Source organism: Salvelinus namaycush, unplaced genomic scaffold, assembly GCF_016432855.1.
Source record: "Salvelinus namaycush isolate Seneca unplaced genomic scaffold, SaNama_1.0 Scaffold402, whole genome shotgun sequence".
Classification (NCBI taxonomy): domain Eukaryota; kingdom Metazoa; phylum Chordata; class Actinopteri; order Salmoniformes; family Salmonidae; genus Salvelinus; species Salvelinus namaycush.
This window is the reverse complement of record NW_024061031.1, coordinates 161,809-183,278: the sequence shown is the minus strand read 5'-3', so window position 1 is coordinate 183,278 and position 21,470 is coordinate 161,809. Positions and strand designations below refer to the sequence as shown.

Here is a 21,470-nt window from a genome sequence, read left to right as displayed (position 1 = left end):
CTAACTCTCTGTTCTGACTCACCTGTAGACAAGGTATCTAACTCTCTGTTCTGACTCACCTGTAGACAAGGTATCTAACTCTCTGTTCTGACTCACCTGTAGACTGAAGACAAGGTATCTAACTCTCTGTTCTGACTCACCTGTAGACTGAAGACAAGGTATCTAACTCTCTGTTCTGACTCACCTGTAGACTGAAGACAAGGTATCTAACTCTGTTCTGACTCACCTGTAGACAAGGTATCTAACTCTCTGTTCTGACTCACCTGTAGACAAGGTATCTAACTCTCTGTTCTGACTCACCTGTAGACAAGGTATCTAACTCTCTGTTCTGACTCACCTGTAGACTGAAGACAAGGTATCTAACTCTCTGTTCTGACTCACCTGTAGACAAGGTATCTAACTCTCTGTTCTGACTCACCTGTAGACTGAAGACAAGGTATCTAACTCTCTGTTCTGACTCACCTGTAGACAAGGTATCTAACTCTCTGTTCTGACTCACCTGTAGACTGAAGACAAGGTATCCGCTGATGCTCTGTTCTGCGATAACGTCCTCCATGGTGCGCAGCGTGGTGCCCAGGTAGGAGTTTAGGAGCTGTGTGGGCAGCAGGCCTACTGACGACGCCACCAGGTAGTTTGGCAACGACACGTCTGTGATCTGAAAGGAAGAGATATTGAAAGTCACAGTTAGTCTTGTCCCAGAACGGCCTCTAGGGAAGGAGCCCTCCCTCCAGAACGGCCTCTAGGGAAGGAGCCCTCCCTCCAGAACGGCCTCTAGGGAAGGAGCCCTCCCTCCAGAACGGCCTCGAGGGAAGGAGCCCTACCTCCAGAACGGCCTCGAGGGAAGGAGCCCTACCTCCAGAACGGCCTCGAGGGAAGGAGCCCTACCTCCAGAACGGCCTCGAGGGAAGGAGCCCTACCTCCAGAACGGCCTCGAGGGAAGGAGCCCTACCTCCAGAACGGCCTCGAGGGAAGGAGCCCTACCTCCAGAACGGCCTCTAGGGAAGGAGCCCTCCCTCCAGAACGGCCTCTAGGGAAGGAGCCCTCCCTCCAGAACGGCCTCGAGGGAAGGAGCCCTCCCTCCAGAACGGCCTCGAGGGAAGGAGCCCTACCTCCAGAACGGCCTCTAGGGAAGGAGCCCTACCTCCAGAACGGCCTCGAGGGAAGGAGCCCTCCCTCCAGAACGGCCTCGAGGGAAGGAGCCCTCCCTCCAGAACGGCCTCTAGGGAAGGAGCCCTACCTCCAGAACGGCCTCGAGGGAAGGAGCCCTCCCTCCAGAACGGCCTCCAGGGAAGGAGCCCTACCTCCAGAACGGCCTCGAGGGAAGGAGCCCTACCTCCAGAACGGCCTCGAGGGAAGGAGCCCTACCTCCAGAACGGCCTCTAGGGAAGGAGCCCTACCTCCAGAACGGCCTCTAGGGAAGGAGCCCTCCCTCTAGAACGGCCTCTAGGGAAGGAGCCCTACCTCCAGAACGGCCTCTAGGGAAGGAGCCCTCCCTCCAGAACGGCCTCTAGGGAAGGAGCCCTTACTCCAGAACGGCCTCGAGGGAAGGAGCCCTCCCTCCAGAACGGCCTCGAGGGAAGGAGCCCTCCCTCCAGAACGGCCTCCAGGGAAGGAGCCCTACCTCCAGAACGGCCTCCAGGGAAGGAGCCCTCCCTCCAGAACGGCCTCGAGGGAAGGAGCCCTCCCTCCAGAACGGCCTCGAGGGAAGGAGCCCTCCCTCCAGAACGGCCTCGAGGGAAGGAGCCCTCCCTCCAGAACGGCCTCTAGGGAAGGAGCCCTCCCTCCAGAACGGCCTCTAGGGAAGGAGCCCTCCCTCCAGAACGGCCTCGAGGGAAGGAGCCCTCCCTCCAGAACGGCCTCGAGGGAAGGAGCCCTCCCTCCAGAACGGCCTCGAGGGAAGGAGCCCTCCCTCCAGAACGGCCTCTAGGGAAGGAGCCCTCCCTCCAGAACGGCCTCTAGGGAAGGAGCCCTCCCTCCAGAACGGCCTCTAGGGAAGGAGCCCTCCCTCCAGAACGGCCTCCAGGGAAGGAGCCCTGTCTCCTGTTTCTGTAGTATGAGGCAGCTTCATGTACAATATCACCCCCCTGGACAAGATGCTAGTCTGTAGGAGAAACAATCAACCTCTTATCTAAAGGTGAAAAATACAGCCAAAACATAAAGTTAGCCTGTGTTTTGGCTGTATTTTTCACCTTTAGATAACAGAGGTTGATTGTTTCTCCTACAGACTAGTGAAGCACTGTATCCTCTATGTTAAGTCTCTTAACTAATCAAAAAAAAGCGTCGGGCTGAAGTTTACAGTCCCAGCTAGCTCAGTCTCTTATCACTAGATTACTCAATAGAACAACTGCCTAAATAGAAACATGTGTTTCAGTCCCCTCGGCCTAGAACGTCCCAGGAATGATAACATCAGCCTCCAGATATGACCTTGGTAAAGACAGAATGCATATATTATAACTAGCCTAGCAGATACTGGTGGTGGGGGGAAGGAAGAGAGAGAGAGGCAGAGAGAGAGAGAGAGAGAGAGAGGCAGAGAGAGAGAGAGGGAGAGAGAGAGAGGCAGAGAGAGAGAGGCAGGCAAAGAGAGAGAGAATGAAAACAATGTACTGAGCAAATGTCAAATTGGCTTTTTACCAAATTACCGTACAACAGACCATGTATTCACCCTACACACCCTAATTGACAACCAAACAAACCAAAACAAAGGCAAAGTCTTCTCATGCTTTGTTGATTTCAAAAAAGCCTTCGACTCAATTTGGCATGAGGGTCTGCTATACAAATTGATGGAAAGTGGTGTTGGGGGTAAAACAAACGACATTATAAAATCCATGTACACAAACAACAAGTGTGCGGTTAAAATTGGCAAAAAACACACATTTCTTCACACAGGGTCGTGGGGTGAGACAGGGATGCAGCTTAAGCCCCACCCTCTTCAACATATATATCAACGAATTGGCGCGGGCACTAGAACAGTCTGCAGCACCCGGTCTCACCCTACTAGAATCCGAAGTCAAATGTCTACTGTTTGCTGATGATCTGGTGCTTCTGTCACCAACCAAGGAGGGCCTACAGCAGCACCTAGATCTTCTGCACAGATTCTGTCAGACCTGGGCCCTGACAGTAAATCTCAGTAAGACCAAAATAATGGTGTTCCAAAAAAGGTCCAGTCACCAGGACCACAAATTCCATCTAGACACCGTTGCCCTAGAGCACACAAAAAACTATACATACCTCGGCCTAAACATCAGCACCACAGGTAACTTCCACAAAGCTGTGAACGATCTGAGAGACAAGGCAAGAAGGGCCTTCTATGCCATCAAAAGGAACATAAATTTCAACATACCAATTAGGATCTGGCTAAAAATACTTGAATCAGTCATAGAGCCCATTGCCCTTTATGGTTGTGAGGTCTGGGGTCCGCTCACCAACCAAGATTTCACAAAATGGGACAAACACCAAATTGAGACTCTGCATGCAGAATTCTGCAAAAATATCCTCCGTGTACAACGTAGAACACCAAATAATGCATGCAGAGCAGAATTAGGCCGATACCCACTAATTATCAAAATCCAGAAAAGAGCCGTTAAATTCTACAACCACCTAAAAGGAAGCGATTCCCAAACCTTCCATAAAAGCCATCACCTACAGAGAGATGAACCTGGAGAAGAGTCCCCTAAGCAAGCTGGTCTTAGGGCTCTGTTCACAAACACAAACACACCCCACAGAGCCCCAGGACAACAGCACAATTAGACCCAACCAAATCATGAGAAAACAAAAAGATAATTACTTGACACATTGGAAAGAATTAACAAAAAAACAGAGCAAACTAGAATGCTATTTGGCCCTAAACAGAGAGTACACAGTGGCAGAATACCTGACCACTGTGACTGACCCAAACTTAAGGAAAGCTTTGACTATGTACAGACTCAGTGAGCATAGCCTTGCTATTGAGAAAGGCCGCCGTAGGCAGACATGGCTCTCAAGAGAAGACAGGCTATGTGCACACTGCCCACAAAATGAGGTGGAAACTGAGCTGCACTTCCTGACCTCCTGTCCAATGTATGACCATATTAGAGACACATATTTCCCTCAGATTACACAGATCCACAAAGAATTTGAAAACAAATCCAATTTTGATAAACTCCCATATCTACTGGGAGAAATTCCACAGTGTTCCATCACAGCAGCAAGATTTGTGACCTGTTGCCACAAGAAAAGGGCAACCAGTGAAGAACAAACACCATTGTAAATACAACCCATATTTATGCTTATTTATTTTAACTTGTGTGCTTTAACCATTTGTACATTGTTACAACACTGTATATATATAATATAACATTTGTAATGTCTTTATTGTTTTGAAACTTCTGTATGTGTAATGTTTACTGTTAATTTGTATTGTTTATTTCACTTTTGTATAATATCTACCTCACTTGCTTTGGCAATGTTAACACATGTTTCCCATGCCAATAAAGCCCCTTGAATTGAATTGAGAGAGAGAGAGAGGCAGAGAGAGAGAGAGAGGCAGAGAGAGAGAGAGAGGCAGAGAGAGAGAGAGAGAGAGGCAGAGAGAGAGAGAGGCGGAGGCAGGCAGAGAGAGAGAGAGAGAGAGAGAGGCAGAGAGAGAGAGAGAGAGAGAGAGAGACAGAGAGACAGAGAGACAGAGAGACAGAGAGACAGAGAGAGACAGAGAGAGAGAGAGAGAGAGAGAGAGAGAGAGAGAGGCAGAGAGAGAGAGAGAGGCAGAGAGAGAGAGAGAGAGAGGCAGAGAGAGAGAGAGAGGCAGAGAGAGAGAGGCAGAGAGAGAGAGAGGCAGAGAGAGAGAGAGAGAGAGGCAGAGAGGCAGAGAGAGAGAGGCAGAGAGAGGCAGAGAGGCAGAGAGAGAGAGAGAGGCAGAGAGCGAGGCAGAGAGGCAGAGAGCGAGGCAGAGAGAGAGAGAGAGGCAGAGAGAGAGAGAGAGGCAGAGAGAGAGAGAGAGGCAGAGAGAGGCAGAGAGAGGCAGAGAGAGAGAGAGAGAGAGGCAGAGAGAGAGGCAGAGAGAGAGGCAGAGAGAGAGGCAGAGAGAGAGAGAGGCAGAGAGAGAGGCAGAGAGAGAGAGAGAGAGAGAGAGGGGCAGAGAGAGAGAGAGAGAGAGAGGCAGAGAGAGAGAGAGAGAGAGAGAGGCAGAGAGAGAGAGAGAGAGGCAGAGGCAGGCAGAGAGACAGAGAGAGAGGCAGAGAGAGAGACAGAGAGAGAGGCAGAGAGAGGGAGAGAGAGGCAGAGAGAGAGAGAGAGAGGCAGAGAGAGAGAGAGAGAGGCAGAGAGAGAGAGAGAGAGGCAGAGAGAGAGAGAGAGAGAGGCAGAGAGAGAGAGAGAGAGAGGCAGAGAGAGAGAGAGAGAGAGGCAGAGAGAGAGAGAGAGAGAGGCAGAGAGAGAGAGGCAGAGAGAGAGAGAGAGAGAGGCAGAGAGAGAGAGAGAGAGGCAGAGAGGCAGAGAGAGAGAGGCAGAGAGAGGCAGAGAGAGAGAGAGAGGCAGAGAGCGAGGCAGAGAGAGAGGCAGAGAGAGAGAGAGAGGCAGAGAGAGAGAGAGAGGCAGAGAGAGAGAGAGAGGCAGAGAGAGGCAGAGAGGCAGAGAGAGGCAGAGAGAGAGAGAGAGAGAGGCAGAGAGAGAGGCAGAGAGAGAGGCAGAGAGAGAGGCAGAGAGAGAGAGAGAGGCAGAGAGAGAGGCAGAGAGAGAGACACAGACAAAGAGAGAAACCTCTTGTTGTTGCCATGCACAGAAACAAAGCTCTTCCACAGGCTATATACATTCATGCTGGATAGGCCGACTTCCCTGTTTCTCCTAGAAAGGGTTGAACCTGCGCCCTGAGGGAGGGGCATGGAGTCTGGAGCCTATCCTTTAGACAGTGGCTCTTTCATGTTCGTCTGCTGCGTTGAATGTTACTGTGCAGCAGATATCAAATCCCCCAGTCAAATCAAATCAATGCAGGTGTAGAAGCACGAGGCAGTCATCTTGTGCTAAGCAAAACGCACTGTGCTATGATATCTACGTTGTGTGGACTTTCCACCCAGGCATCTGTCTGTTCCTACTGCGGCCCAATGGCACAATATTCCCTCTGAAAGCTGCGCACTATGTAGGGAAAAGGTTGCGATTTGGGACGCAACCTGTGGGCAGGGCGTGTATAGAGGCTGTGGGTAGGGTAGGGCGTGTATAGAGGCTGTGGGTAGGGTAGGGCGTGTATAGAGGCTGTGGGTAGGGTAGGGCGTGTATAGAGGCTGTGGGTAGGGTAGGGCGTGTATAGAGGCTGTGGGTAGGGCGCGTATAGAGGCTGTGGGTAGGGCGTGTATAGAGGCTGTGGGTAGGGTAGGGCATGTATAGAGGCTGTGGGTAGGGCGCGTATAGAGGCTGTGGGTAGGGCGCGTATAGAGGCTGTGGGCAGGGTAGGGCGTGTATAGAGGCTGTGGGTAGGGCGCGTATAGAGGCTGTGGGCAGGGCGTGTATAGAGGCTGTGGGTAGGGTAGGGCGTGTATAGAGGCTGTGGGTAGGGCGCGTATAGAGGCTGTGGGCAGGGCGTGTATAGAGGCTGTGGGTAGGGTGCGTATAGAGGCTGTGGGTAGGGCGTGTATAGAGGCTGTGGGTAGGGCGCGTATAGAGGCTGTGGGCAGGGCGCGTATAGAGGCTGTGGGCAGGGTAGGGTGCGTATAGAGGCTGTGGGTAGGTTAGGGCGTGTATAGAGGCTGTGGGTAGGGCGCGTATAGAGGCTGTGGGTAGGGTATGGTGCGTATAGAGGCTGTGGGTAGGGTAGGGCGCGTATAGAGGCTGTGGGTAGGGCGCGTATAGAGGCTGTGGGTAGGGCGCGTATAGAGGCTGTGGGTAGGGTAGGGTGCGTATAGAGGCTGTGGGCAGGGCGCGTATAGAGGCTGTGGGCAGGGTAGGGCGTGTATAGAGGCTGTGGGTAGGGCGCGTATAGAGGCTGTGGGCAGGGCGTGTATAGAGGCTGTGGGTAGGGTAGGGCGTGTATAGAGGCTGTGGGTAGGGAGCGTATAGAGGCTGTGGGCAGGGCGTGTATAGAGGCTGTGGGTAGGGTGCGTATAGAGGCTGTGGGTAGGGCGTGTATAGAGGCTGTGGGTAGGGCGCGTATAGAGGCTGTGGGCAGGGCGCGTATAGAGGCTGTGGGTAGGGTATGGTGCGTATAGAGGCTGTGGGTAGGGTAGGGCGCGTATAGAGGCTGTGGGTAGGGCGCGTATAGAGGCTGTGGGTAGGGCGCGTATAGAGGCTGTGGGTAGGGTAGGGTGCGTATAGAGGCTGTGGGCAGGGCGTGTATAGAGGCTGTGGGCAGGGTGCGTATAGAGGCTGTGGGTAGGGTAGGGTGTGTATAGACGCTGTGGGTAGGGTGCGTATAGAGGCTGTGGGTAGGGTGTGTATAGAGGCTGTGGGTAGGACAGGGTGCGTATAGAGGCTGTGGGTAGGGTAGGGTGTGTATAGAGGCTGTGGGCAGGGTGCGTATAGAGGCTGTGGGTAGGGTGCGTATAGAGGCTGTGGGTAGGGTGTGTATAGAGGCTGTGGGTAGGGTGCGTATAGAGGCTGTGGGCAGGATAGGGCGCGTATAGAGGCTGTGGGCAGGGTAGGGCGCGTATAAAGGCTGTGGGCAGGGTAGGGTGCGTATAGAGGCTGTGGGTAGGGTGCGTATAGAGGCTGTGGGTAGGGTGCGTATAGAGGCTGTGGGCAGGGTAGGGCGCGTATAGAGGCTGTGGGTAGGGTGTGTATAGAGGCTGTGGGTAGGGTGCGTATAGAGGCTGTGGGTAGGGTGCGTATAGAGGCTGTGGGCAGGGTGCGTATAGAGGCTGTGGGCAGGGTGCGTATAGAGGCTGTGGGCAGGGCGCGTATAGAGGCTGTGGGCAGGGCGCGTATAGAGGCTGTGGGCAGGGCGCGTATAGAGGCTGTGGGCAGGGCGCGTATAGAGGCTGTGGGCAGGGCGCGTAAAGAGGCTGTGGGCAGGGCGCGTATAGAGGCTGTGGGCAGGGCGCGTAAAGAGGCTGTGGGCAGGGCGCGTATAGAGGCTGTGGGCAGGGCGCGTAAAGAGGCTGTGGGCAGGGCGCGTATAGAGGCTGTGGGCAGGGTAGGGCGCGTATAGAGGCTGTGGGTAGGGCGCGTAAAGAGGCTGTGGGTAGGGCGCGTATAGAGGCTGTGGGTAGGGTAGGGCGCGTAAAGAGGCTGTGGGTAGGGCGCGTAAAGAGGCTGTGGGCAGGGCGCGTATAGAGGCTGTGGGCAGGGCGCGTATAGAGGCTGTGGGCAGGGTAGGGCGCGTATAGAGAATGTGGGTAGGGCGCGTATAGAGGCTGTGGGTAGGGCGCGTAAAGAGGCTGTGGGCAGGGCGCGTATAGAGGCTGTGGGCAGGGCGCGTATAGGGGCTGTGGGCAGGGCGCGTATAGAGGCTGTGGGCAGGGCGCGTATAGAGGCTGTGGGCAGGGCGCGTATAGAGGCTGTGGGCAGGGCGCGTATAGAGGCTGTGGGCAGGGCGCGTATAGAGGCTGTGGGCAGGGCGCGTATAGAGGCTGTGGGCAGGGCGCGTATAGAGGCTGTGGGCAGGGTGCGTATAGGGGCTGTGGGCAGGGCGCGTATAGGGGCTGTGGGCAGGGCGCGTATAGAGGCTGTGGGCAGGGCGCGTATAGAGGCTGTGGGCAGGGCGCGTATAGAGGCTGTGGGCAGGGCGCGTATAGAGGCTGTGGGCAGGGCGCGTATAGAGGCTGTGGGCAGGGCGCGTATAGAGGCTGTGGGCAGGGTGCGTATAGAGGCTGTGGGCAGGGCGCGTATAGGGGCTGTGGGCAGGGCGCGTATAGAGGCTGTGGGCAGGGCGCGTATAGAGGCTGTGGGCAGGGCGCGTATAGAGGCTGTGGGCAGGGCGCGTATAGAGGCTGTGGGCAGGGCGCGTATAGAGGCTGTGGGCAGGGCGCGTATAGAGGCTGTGGGCAGGGCGCGTATAGAGGCTGTGGGCAGGGCGCGTATAGAGGCTGTGGGCAGGGCGCGTATAGAGGCTGTGGGTAGGGCACGTATAGAGGCTGTGGGCAGGGCGCGTATAGAGGCTGTGGGCAGGGTGTGTATAGAGGCTGTGGATAGGGTGTGTATAGAGGCTGTGGATAGGGCAGGGTGTGTATAGAGGCTGTGGGCAGGGCGCGTATAGAGGCTGTGGGCAGAGCACGTAGAGGCTGTGGGCAGGGTAGGGTGCGTATAGAGGCTGTGGGTAGGGTGCGTATAGAGGCTGTGGGTAGGGCAGGGTGTGTATAGAGGCTGTGGGCCAGGGCGCGTATAGAGACTGTGGGCAGGGCGCGTATAGAGGCTGTGGGCAGGGTAGGGTGTGTATAGAGGCTGTGGGCAGGGTAGGGCGCGTATAGAGGCTGTGGGCAGGGCGCGTATAGAGGCTGTGGGCAGGGTAGGGTGTGTATAGAGGCTGTGGGCAGGGTAGGGTGTGTATAGAGGCTGTGGGCAGGGTAGGGCGCGTATAGAGGCTGTGGGTAGGGGGCGTATAGAGGCTGTGGATAGGGTGTGTATAGAGGCTGTGGATAGGGCAGGGTGTGTATAGAGGCTGTGGGCAGGGCGCGTATAGAGGCTGTGGGCAGAGCGCGTAGAGGCTGTGGGCAGGGTAGGGTGCGTATAGAGGCTGTGGGTAGGGTGCGTATAGAGGCTGTGGGTAGGGCGCGTAAAGAGGCTGTGGGCAGGGCGCGTATAGAGGCTGTGGGCAGGGCGCGTATAGGGGCTGTGGGCAGGGCGCGTATAGAGGCTGTGGGCAGGGCGCGTATAGAGGCTGTGGGCAGGGCGCGTATAGAGGCTGTGGGCAGGGCGCGTATAGAGGCTGTGGGCAGGGCGCGTATAGAGGCTGTGGGCAGGGCGCGTATAGAGGCTGTGGGCAGGGCGCGTATAGAGGCTGTGGGCAGGGTGCGTATAGGGGCTGTGGGCAGGGCGCGTATAGGGGCTGTGGGCAGGGCGCGTATAGAGGCTGTGGGCAGGGCGCGTATAGAGGCTGTGGGCAGGGCGCGTATAGAGGCTGTGGGCAGGGCGCGTATAGAGGCTGTGGGCAGGGCGCGTATAGAGGCTGTGGGCAGGGCGCGTATAGAGGCTGTGGGCAGGGTGCGTATAGAGGCTGTGGGCAGGGCGCGTATAGGGGCTGTGGGCAGGGCGCGTATAGAGGCTGTGGGCAGGGCGCGTATAGAGGCTGTGGGCAGGGCGCGTATAGAGGCTGTGGGCAGGGCGCGTATAGAGGCTGTGGGCAGGGCGCGTATAGAGGCTGTGGGCAGGGCGCGTATAGAGGCTGTGGGCAGGGCGCGTATAGAGGCTGTGGGCAGGGCGCGTATAGAGGCTGTGGGCAGGGCGCGTATAGAGGCTGTGGGTAGGGCACGTATAGAGGCTGTGGGCAGGGCGCGTATAGAGGCTGTGGGCAGGGTGTGTATAGAGGCTGTGGATAGGGTGTGTATAGAGGCTGTGGATAGGGCAGGGTGTGTATAGAGGCTGTGGGCAGGGCGCGTATAGAGGCTGTGGGCAGAGCACGTAGAGGCTGTGGGCAGGGTAGGGTGCGTATAGAGGCTGTGGGTAGGGTGCGTATAGAGGCTGTGGGTAGGGCAGGGTGTGTATAGAGGCTGTGGGCCAGGGCGCGTATAGAGACTGTGGGCAGGGCGCGTATAGAGGCTGTGGGCAGGGTAGGGTGTGTATAGAGGCTGTGGGCAGGGTAGGGCGCGTATAGAGGCTGTGGGCAGGGCGCGTATAGAGGCTGTGGGCAGGGTAGGGTGTGTATAGAGGCTGTGGGCAGGGTAGGGTGTGTATAGAGGCTGTGGGCAGGGTAGGGCGCGTATAGAGGCTGTGGGTAGGGGGCGTATAGAGGCTGTGGATAGGGTGTGTATAGAGGCTGTGGATAGGGCAGGGTGTGTATAGAGGCTGTGGGCAGGGCGCGTATAGAGGCTGTGGGCAGAGCGCGTAGAGGCTGTGGGCAGGGTAGGGTGCGTATAGAGGCTGTGGGTAGGGTGCGTATAGAGGCTGTGGGTAGGGCAGGGTGTGTATAGAGGCTGTGGGCAGGGCACGTATAGAGGCTGTGGGCAGGGCGCGTATAGAGGCTGTGGGCAGGGTGTGTATAGAGGCTGTGGATAGGGTGTGTATAGAGGCTGTGGATAGGGCAGGGTGTGTATAGAGGCTGTGGGCAGGGCGCGTATAGAGGCTGTGGGCAGAGCACGTAGAGGCTGTGGGCAGGGTAGGGTGCGTATAGAGGCTGTGGGTAGGGTGCGTATAGAGGCTGTGGGTAGGGCAGGGTGTGTATAGAGGCTGTGGGCCAGGGCGCGTATAGAGACTGTGGGCAGGGCGCGTATAGAGGCTGTGGGCAGGGTAGGGTGTGTATAGAGGCTGTGGGCAGGGTAGGGCGCGTATAGAGGCTGTGGGCAGGGCGCGTATAGAGGCTGTGGGCAGGGTAGGGTGTGTATAGAGGCTGTGGGCAGGGTAGGGTGTGTATAGAGGCTGTGGGCAGGGTAGGGCGCGTATAGAGGCTGTGGGTAGGGGGCGTATAGAGGCTGTGGATAGGGTGTGTATAGAGGCTGTGGATAGGGCAGGGTGTGTATAGAGGCTGTGGGCAGGGCGCGTATAGAGGCTGTGGGCAGAGCGCGTAGAGGCTGTGGGCAGGGTAGGGTGCGTATAGAGGCTGTGGGTAGGGTGCGTATAGAGGCTGTGGGTAGGGCAGGGTGTGTATAGAGGCTGTGGGCAGGGCGCGTATAGAGGCTGTGGGCAGGGCGCGTATAGAGGCTGTGGGCAGGGTAGGGTGCGTATAGAGGCTGTGGGCAGGGTAGGGCGCGTATAGAGGCTGTGGGCAGGGTAGGGCGCGTATAGAGGCTGTGGGCAGGGTAGGGTGTATAGAGGCTGTGGGCAGGGTAGGGTGTATAGAGGCTGTGGGCAGGGTAGGGTGTGTATAGAGGCTGTGGGCAGGGTAGGGTGTGTATAGAGGCTGTGGGCAGGGTAGGGTGTGTATAGAGGCTGTGGGCAGGGTAGGGTGTGTATAGAGGCTGTGGGCAGGGTAGGGCGCGTATAGAGGCTGTGGGTAGGGCGCGTATAGAGGCTGTGGGTAGGGCGCGTATAGAGGCTGTGGGCAGGGCGCGTATAGAGGCTGTGGGTAGGGCGTGTATAGAGGCTGTGGGCAGGGCGCGTATAGAGGCTGTGGGCAGGGTAGGGTGCGTATAGAGGCTGTGGGTAGGGTGTGTATAGAGGCTGTGGGTAGGGTGTGTATAGAGGCTGTGGGCAGGGTGTGTATAGAGGCTGTGGGTAGGGTGTGTATAGAGGCTGTGGGTAGGGTGTGTATAGAGGCTGTGGGCAGGGCAGGGTGTGTATAGAGGCTGTGGGTAGGGTGCGTATAGAGGCTGTGGGCAGGGTGCGTATAGAGGCTGTGGGCAGGGCGCGTATAGAGGCTGTGGGCAGGGCGCGTATAGAGGCTGTGGGCAGGGCGCGTATAGAGGCTGTGGGCAGGGCGCGTATAGAGGCTGTGGGCAGGGCGCGTATAGAGGCTGTGGGCAGGGCGCGTATAGAGGCTGTGGGCAGGGTGCGTATAGAGGCTGTGGGCAGGGTGCGTATAGAGGCTGTGGGCAGGGTAGGGCGCGTATAGAGGCTGTGGGCAGGGTAGGGCGCGTATAGAGGCTGTGGGCAGGGCGCGTATAGAGGCTGTGGGCAGGGCGTGTATAGAGGCTGTGGATAGGGTGTGTATAGAGGCTGTGGATAGGATAGGGTGTGTATAGAGGCTGTGGGCAGGGCGCGTATAGAGGCTGTGGGCAGGGCGCGTATAGAGGCTGTGGGCAGGGGCTGCATAGAGGCTGTTTAAAACAGCAGAGAATCCTAGAATAATCTTCCATATAGCTGGCATGCAGAATAACAACACATTCAATCAAACCCTATATCCCACCCGGTTTGTCCCCCGTTCAGTTCTGGTTCAGTAATAGATGGCATGGCTGGAACTGCCATTTTGAATGTGTATCACTTAGACTTCAAAAACAAAGCTGTTTTCAGCACGAAACAACCAGAACATCAACTGTATGTACATTGAGCCATTGTTCAGACAGCCACTGCTTACAGACAGGAAAGACTAGTATTGCTTTATCCAGAGACCCTGTAGGTCTAATTTGACTAAATAGGGCCCAGAGTTAGGACCCTGTAGACCGGGCCCAGAGTTAGGACCCTGTAGACCGGGCCCAGAGTTAGGACCCTGTAGACCGGGCCCAGAGTTAGGACCCTGTAGGTCTAACCCATTGTGATTAAATAGGGCCCAGAGTTAGGATCCTGTAGACCGGGCCCAGAGTTAGGATCCTGTAGGTCTAACCCATTGTGATTAAATAGGGCCCAGAGTTAGGATCCTGTAGACCGGGCCCAGAGTTAGGATCCTGTAGGTCTAACCCATTGTGATTAAATAGGGCCCAGAGTTAGGATCCTGTAGGTCTAACCCATTGTGATTAAATAGGGCCCAGAGTTGGGATCCTGTAGACCGGGCCCAGAGTTAGGACCCTGTAGACCTAACCCATTGTGATTAAATAGGGCCCAGAGTTAGGATCCTGTAGACCGGGCCCAGAGTTAGGATCCTGTAGGTCTAACCCATTGTGATTAAATAGGGCCCAGAGTTGGGATCCTGTAGACCGGGCCCAGAGTTAGGACCCTGTAGACCTAACCCATTGTGATTAAATAGGGCCCAGAGTTAGGACCCTGTAGACCGGGCCCAGAGTTAGGACCCTGTAGGTCTAACCCATTGTGATTAAATAGGGCCCAGAGTTAGGACCCTGTAGACCGGGCCCAGAGTTAGGATCCTGTAGGTCTAACCCATTGTGATTAAATAGGGCCCAGAGTTAGGACCCTGTAGACCGGGCCCAGAGTTAGGATCCTGTAGACCGGGCCCAGAGTTAGGATCCTGTAGACCGGGCCCAGAGTTAGGCTGAGCATTTGAACAAACATTTTCCCTGTTTGTACATCACATGATGAATTCATCATTTATCACCCAATTAAAAACTAATGATTGATGGGGTCGGGTGGCCAACGGCACCCTTCATCATAGGGCACTACATAGGGGCACTACATTGGGTCACTGCATTGGGGCACTACATAGGGCACTACATAGGGGCACTACATAGGGGCACTGCATAGGGGGCACTGCATTGGGGCACTACATAGGGGCACTGCATAGGGGCACTGCATTGGGTCACTGCATTGGGTCACTGCATAGGGGCACTGCATTGGGTCACTGCATTGGGTCACTGCATTGGGGCACTACATAGGGGCACTACATAGGGGGCACTACATAGGGGGCACTGCATTGGGTCACTGCATAGGGTCACTACATAGGGGGCACTGCATTGGGTCACTGCATTGGGTCACTGCATTGGGGCACTGCATTGGGGCACTACATAGGGGCACTACATAGGGGCACTACATAGGGGGCACTGCATAGGGGCACTACATAGGGGGCACTGCATAGGGGCACTACATAGGGGCACTGCATAGGGGCACTGCATTGGGTCACTGCATTGGGTCACTGCATTGAGTCACTACATAGGGTCACTGCATTGGGTCACTGCATAGGGGCACTGCATTGGGGCACTGCATTGGGGCACTGCATTGGGCTCTGGTCAAAAATAGCATGCTTCACTCTCAATAACATAGCTGGAAATAGTTGATATTTGATTTGTTCTGCTAAGACTGGCAGACTATGGGGTTTTGGGTTACAGACCTAACGTAGTGCCCTCTAAAGCAGGCTGCTTCAGCAGGAAACAAACCAGTCAGGGGAAATGGAGCCCCCTCTTCTACAGAATGTGCTTACTAAAAAGGGGTGGACGGACACAACTCCACAAGGGCCTAATAACCAGCCAACCTGGATGCATCATCGGCCTAGTCTGCTTCCAAAATGACTCCCTATTCCCGCTATAGTACACTACTTCTGACCACAGCCCTCTATAAAAAAGGTGCCATTGGTCAAAAGTAGTGAACTTTGGGATTAATGCAAAATAATTTTGCTCAAAAAGACTGGTGCCTAGACTAGTAGCCTCATATTTCTGAATAAATAAAACCCCTGTGGCTACTTCAACCAACATTCTGAAAACCAATACATGTTGTAGGCTAATGTAGAACGTAGGCTAATGTAGAACGTAGGATAATGTAGAACGTAGGCTAATGTAGAACGTAGGCTAATGTAGAACGTAGGCTAATGTAGAACGTAGGCTAACGTAGGCTTATGTAGAACGTAGGCTAACGTAGAACGTAGGCTAACGTAGGCTAATGTAGAACGTAGGCTACAACCTGTCTGTTGTAACTAAGGATATTACAGTAGCAGAAGCAGGGTTCAGTCCCCACATCACATTGGGGCAAAACAATCCACCTTCCACACATTAACATTTGTGATGATGTAATCTTAATAATTAAGCTGCGACATGACTTAAATCCACCAGAGTAGCTGTTCCACCTCTGGGAAGGTGGAGCATGTAGCCCGTAAGCTGAGTTCAACAGTGGGGCGAGTTAGTTTTGGATGGCCTGGGGCCTACTGCTATTTGTCATATCGTAGCCTGATTGTTGCTGGGGGGGGGGGGAAAAAGAAGTACATTCCTACTTTGACTTCCTGTCTGTCTCCTGCTTTAGCCAATGGTTGCAATGATAAAAACATTTGATTAAATCAGTATTTAGAGACTGTATGTCTGTCTTGGCATGCTGCCTATAAAAACATTCCTAAATAGACTGCATGTCTGTGTCGTGATAGCAGTACAAGATAAAGGTCAGAGCAAAGTTGGATCCACAGCCGTTGTCGGGAAAGTATTCAGACCCCTTGACTTTCTCCACATTTTGTTACGTTACAGCATTATTCTAAAATGGATTAAATTATTTTCTACACACAATGTGCCATAATGACAAAGCAAAAAACAGGTTTTTAGAAATGTTTGAAAATGTATTAAAAAATAAAAAACATACCTTATTTACAAAATTATTCAGACCCTTTGCTATGAGACTCAAAATTGAGCTCAGGTGCATCCTGTTTCCATTGATCATCCTTGAGATGTTTCCAGAACTTCATTCGACTCCACCTGGAATTGTCCGTAGAGCTCCGAGTCAGGATTGTGTCGAGACACAGAAAAAATGTCTGCAGCATTGAAGGTTCCTAAGAACACAGTGGCCTCCATCATTCTTAAATGGAAGAAGTTTGGAACCACCAAGACTCCTCCTAGAGCTGGCCGCCCGGCCAAACTGAGCAATCGGGGGAGAAGGGCCTTGGTCAGGGAGGTGACCAAGAACCCGATGGTCAATCTGTCAGAGCTCCAGAGTTCCTCTGTGGAGATGGGAGAATCTTCCAGAAGGACAACCATCTCTGCAGCAATCCACCAATCAGGCCTTTATGGTAGAGTGGCCCGACAGAAGCCACTCCTCAGTAAAAGGCACATGACAGCGAGCTTGGAGATTGTCAAAAGGCACCTAAAGGACTCTGACCACAAGATTCTACGGTCTGATGAAACCAAGACTGAACTCTTTATAGCGTTATACCCAAGAAGGGTCTGAATACCTACGTAAACGTGATTTAAGATTTTTATTTTTAATACATTTACAAACATTTCTAAAAAACTGTTTTTGCTTTGTCATTATGGGGTATTGTGTGTAGATTACATTTTTTTTTTTTTTTTTTAAATCCATTTTAGAATAAGGTTGTAACGTAACAAAATGTGGAAAAAGTCAAGGGGTCTGAATGCTTTCTGAAGGCACTGTAAATACACTGCTCAAAAAAATAAAGGGAACACTTAAACAACACAATGTAACTCCAAGTCAATCACACTTCTGTGAAATCAAACTGTCCACTTAGGAAGCAACACTGATTGACAATAAATTTCACATGCTGTTGTGCAAATGGAATAGACAAAAGGTGGAAATTATAGGCAATTAGCAAGACACCCCCAATAAAGGAGTGGTTCTGCAGGTGGTGACCACAGACCACTTCTCAGTTCCTATGCTTCCTGGCTGATGTTTTGGTCACTTTTGAATGCTGGCGGTGCTTTCACTCTAGCGGTAGCATGAGACGGAGTCTACAACCCACACAAGTGGCTCAGGTAGTGCAGCTCATCCAGGATGGCACATCAATGCGAGCTGTGGCAAGAAGGTTTGCTGTGTCTGTCAGCGTAGTGTCCAGAGCATGGAGGCGCTACCAGGAGACAGGCCAGTACATCAGGAGACGTGGAGGAGGCCGTAGGAGGGCAACAACCCAGCAGCAGGACCGCTACCTCCGCCTTTGTGCAAGCCCTGCAAAATGACCTCCAGCAGGCCACAAATGTGCATGTGTCTGCTCAAACGGTCAGAAACAGACTCCATGAGGGTGGTATGAGGGCCCGACGTCCACAGGTGGGGGTTGTGCTTACAGCCCAACACCGTGCAGGACATTTGGCATTTGCCAGAGAACACCAAGATTGGCAAATTCGCCACTGGCGCCCTGTGCTCTTCACAGATGAAAGCAGGTTCACACTGAGCACATGTGACAGACGTGACAGAGTCTGGAGACGCCGTGGAGAACGTTCTGCTGCCTGCAACATCCTCCAGCATGACCGGTTTGGCGGTGGGTCAGTCATGGTGTGGGGTGGCATTTCTTTGGGGGGCCGTACAGCCCTCCATGTGCTCGCCAGAGGTAGCCTGACTGCCATTAGGTACCGAGATGAGATCCTCAGACCCCTTGTGAGACCATATGCTGGTGCGGTTGGCCCTGGGTTCCTCCTAATGCAAGACAATGCTAGACCTCATGTGGCTGGAGTGTCAGCAGTTCCTGCAAGAGGAAGGCATTGATGCTATGGACTGGCCCGCCCGTTCCCCAGACCTGAATCCAATTGAGCACATCTGGGACATCATGTCTCGCGCCATCCACCAACGCCACGTTGCACCACAGACTGTCCAGGAGTTGGCGGATGCTTTAGTCCAGGTCTGGGAGGAGATCCGTCAGGAGACCATCCGCCACCTCATCAGGAGCATGCCCAGGCGTTGTAGGGAGGTCATACAGGCACGTGGAGGCCACACACACTACTGAGCCTCATTTTGACTTGTTTTAAGGACATTACATCAAAGTTGGATCAGCCTGTAGTGTGGTTTTCCACTTTAATTTTGAGTGTGACTCCAAATCCAGACCTCCATGGGTTGATAAATTTGATTTACATTGACCATTTGTGTGATTTTGTTGTCAGCACATTCAACTATGTAAAGAAAAAAGTATTTAATAAGAATATTTCATTCATTCAGATCTAGGATGTGTTATTTTAGTGTTCCCTTTATTTTTTGGAGCAGTGTATAAAGAATCCATATGATGGAAATCTGTCACAGTGAGAACTTCAGCCCCTGTGCACAATATAGGGAACAGGGAGTCATCTGGGGAATCACATTCATTATATAGGGAACAGGAAGTCATCTGGGGAATCACATTCATTATATAGGGAACAGGAAGTCATCTGGAGAATCACATTCATTATATAGGGAACAGGAAGTCATCTGGAGAATCACATTCATTATATAGGGAACAGGAAGTCATCTGGGGAATCACATTCATTATATAGGGAACAGGAAGTCATCTGGGGAATCACATTCATTATATAGGGAACAGGAAGTCATCTGGGGAATCACATTCATTATATAGGGAACAGGAAGTCATCTGGGGAATCACATTCATTATATAGGGAACAGGAAGTCATCTGGAGAATCACATTCATTATATAGGGAACAGGAAGTCATCTGGGGAATCACATTCATTATATAGGGAACAGGAAGTCATCTGGGGAATCACATTCATTATATAGGGAACAGGAAGTCATCTGGGGAATCACATTCATTATATAGGGAACAGGAAGTCATCTGGGGAATCACATTCATTATATAGGGAACAGGAAGTCATCTGGGGAATCACATTCATTATATAGGGAACAGGAAGTCATCTGGGGAATCACATTCATTATATAGGGAACAGGAAGTCATCTGGAGAATCACATTCATTATATAGGGAACAGGAAGTCATCTGGGGAATCACATTCATTATATAGGGAACAGGAAGTCATCTGGGGAATCACATTCATTATATAGGGAACAGGAAGTCATCTGGGGAATCACATTCATTATATAGGGAACAGGAAGTCATCTGGGGAATCACATTCATTATATAGGGAACAGGAAGTCATCTGGGGAATCACATTCATTATATAGGGAACAGGAAGTCATCTGGAGAATCACATTCATTATATAGGGAACAGGAAGTCATCTGGGGAATCACATTCATTATATAGGGAACAGGAAGTCATCTGGGGAATCACATTCATTATATAGGGAACAGGAAGTCATCTGGGGAATCACATTCATTATATAGGGAACAGGAAGTCATCTGGGGAATCAGAGTAATTAAATGTAGAAACGTCAAGCAGGTCGACAACGAAACAGTCTACAGGCGGGCCTGCAGGTAGGAGGCCTTTTACTGTCTTCAACAAGACATGATACAAGCAGGTCGACAACGAAACAGTCTACAGGCGGGCCTGCAGGTAGGAGGCCTTTTACTGTCTTCAACAAGACATGATACAAGCAGGTCGACAACGAAACAGTCTACAGGCGGGCCTGCAGGTAGGAGGCCTTTTACTGTCTTCAACAAGACATGATACAAGCAGGTCGACAACGAAACAGTCTACAGGCGGGCCTGCAGGTAGGAGGCCTTTTACTGTCTTCAACAAGACATGATACAAGTGGCAACAACTTGTACAGTGGAGAGCGATTTGGGAGCGTCGGTGGAGAGAGCGATTTGGGAGCGTCGGCGGAGAGCGCGATTTGGGAGCGTCGGCGGAGAGAGCGATTTGGGAGCGTCGGCGGAGAGAGCGATTTGGGAGCGTCGGCGGAGAGAGCGATTTGGGAGCGTCGGCGGAGAGAGCGATTTGGGAGCGTCGGTGTTTCGGCAGAGTGGAGGGTCAAAGAGCAGTCTCGTCTTGGCTCCTGTCCTGGGAGGGACGTTATAACCTTTGGACAGAGAACTTTACCCAAGGGCGATTCCATGCGTAGGTTGATACTATTTTTGGTAACTCAGATTGTTTGTTTGACATTCTTATGAAAGAAGCCATTTTAGGCCCGATTCAAACCCATCCATTCCTCCTGTAAGACTCTATAATCTGTACATGATACAGACAACATCTGGGTATCATTATACCCCTTATAGCACTCTCATATGGAGTGTCTACAATCTGTAAGTACACCACAAGTCCAGTAGGAACCCTGCTAATTCTGAAGGTACTGCAGGATACGTTTTTATAAGCACCACGAACCCATTGAATAGTATTTCAGAATCACTCCATATGAGAGAGTGCTGTAAAGGAGTGTAATGATACCCAGATGTTGTCTGTATCACGTACGGTTCACAGATCATAGGGTCTTACAGGAGGCATGGATGGGTCTGAATAGGGCCCAAAATGGCTGCTTTCATTGTGACTTAAAAATAATAATAATATGGAGGCTCTAGAGACGAATACAAATGCAAAATAAATGCCAAACATCGTTCCTTCCAGTGACGTTACTGTGAGAATTGCCAGAAGAATCGGAGATAGATACTGAAAATATTTCTGGGCTACGTTTGTGAATACAGGTCCTGGCGTCATGGGTGAGACATTTTAACCATTGGACAGGGAACTTCCAAGTCCCTCATAGTGTCTATATCCCAAATGGCACCCCATTTCCTACACAGCCCACACTGCCGTTGACCGGGCAGGGCCCACACTGCCGTTGACCGGGCAGGGCCCACACTGCCGTTGACCGGGCAGGGCCCACACTGCCGTTGACCGGGCAGGGCCCACACTGCCGTTGACCGGGCAGGGCCCACACTGCCGTTGACCGGGCAGGGCCCACACTGCCGTTGACCGGGCAGGGCCCACACTGCCGTTGACCAGGGCCCACAGTAAAGCTGTAAAGTATGACCTGCTGACTGGTTTAGGTCAAATGAAAAGCTACAATCCTATACGACTCACCTCACTATATAATGAATAGGAGGCTATTTGGCACAAGCTCAGTCAGGAGAAAGGGATCTGCTGAGGTGTATGAGAAGGGAACATAATTACTGCAGTGAAATACTGGGAGGAGGAACCAGTCCCTTCAGAAAGTATTCACACCCCCCTGACTGATTCCACATGCTGTGTTACAGCCTGAATTCAACATTCAATATATGGGTTTTTCTCTCACCCATCGACACACAAACCCCATTATCACAAAGTGAAAAACATGTTTTTAGACATTTTTTTTGCAAATTGCTAAATGAAATACATGAATCTCATTTACATAAGTATTTACACCCCTGAGTCAATACATGTTAGAATCACCTTTGGAAGCGATTACAGCTGTGAGTTTCTCTGGGTACGTCTCCAAGAGCTTTGCACACTTGGACAGTACAATATTTGCAAATTATTTTTTTTTAAATTCTTCAAGCTCTGTGAAGTAGGTTGTTGATCATTGCTAGACAGACATTG

The 21,470-nt window shown here is 52.6% G+C and overlaps 1 protein-coding gene across 2 annotated transcripts in view; it reads right to left on the bottom strand.

Annotated features, from left to right (window-relative positions):
- The window catches only part of LOC120041072 (transmembrane protein 64-like), a 51,981-nt gene that overhangs the window by 9,723 nt on the left and 20,788 nt on the right, over positions 1-21,470 (bottom strand). For both annotated transcript variants that reach the window (XM_038986029.1, XM_038986028.1), the window contains exon 2: positions 500-655. In XM_038986029.1, coding sequence (XP_038841957.1) covers positions 500-655 — 156 coding nt within the window. The remainder of the gene's footprint in view (positions 1-499; positions 656-21,470) is intronic.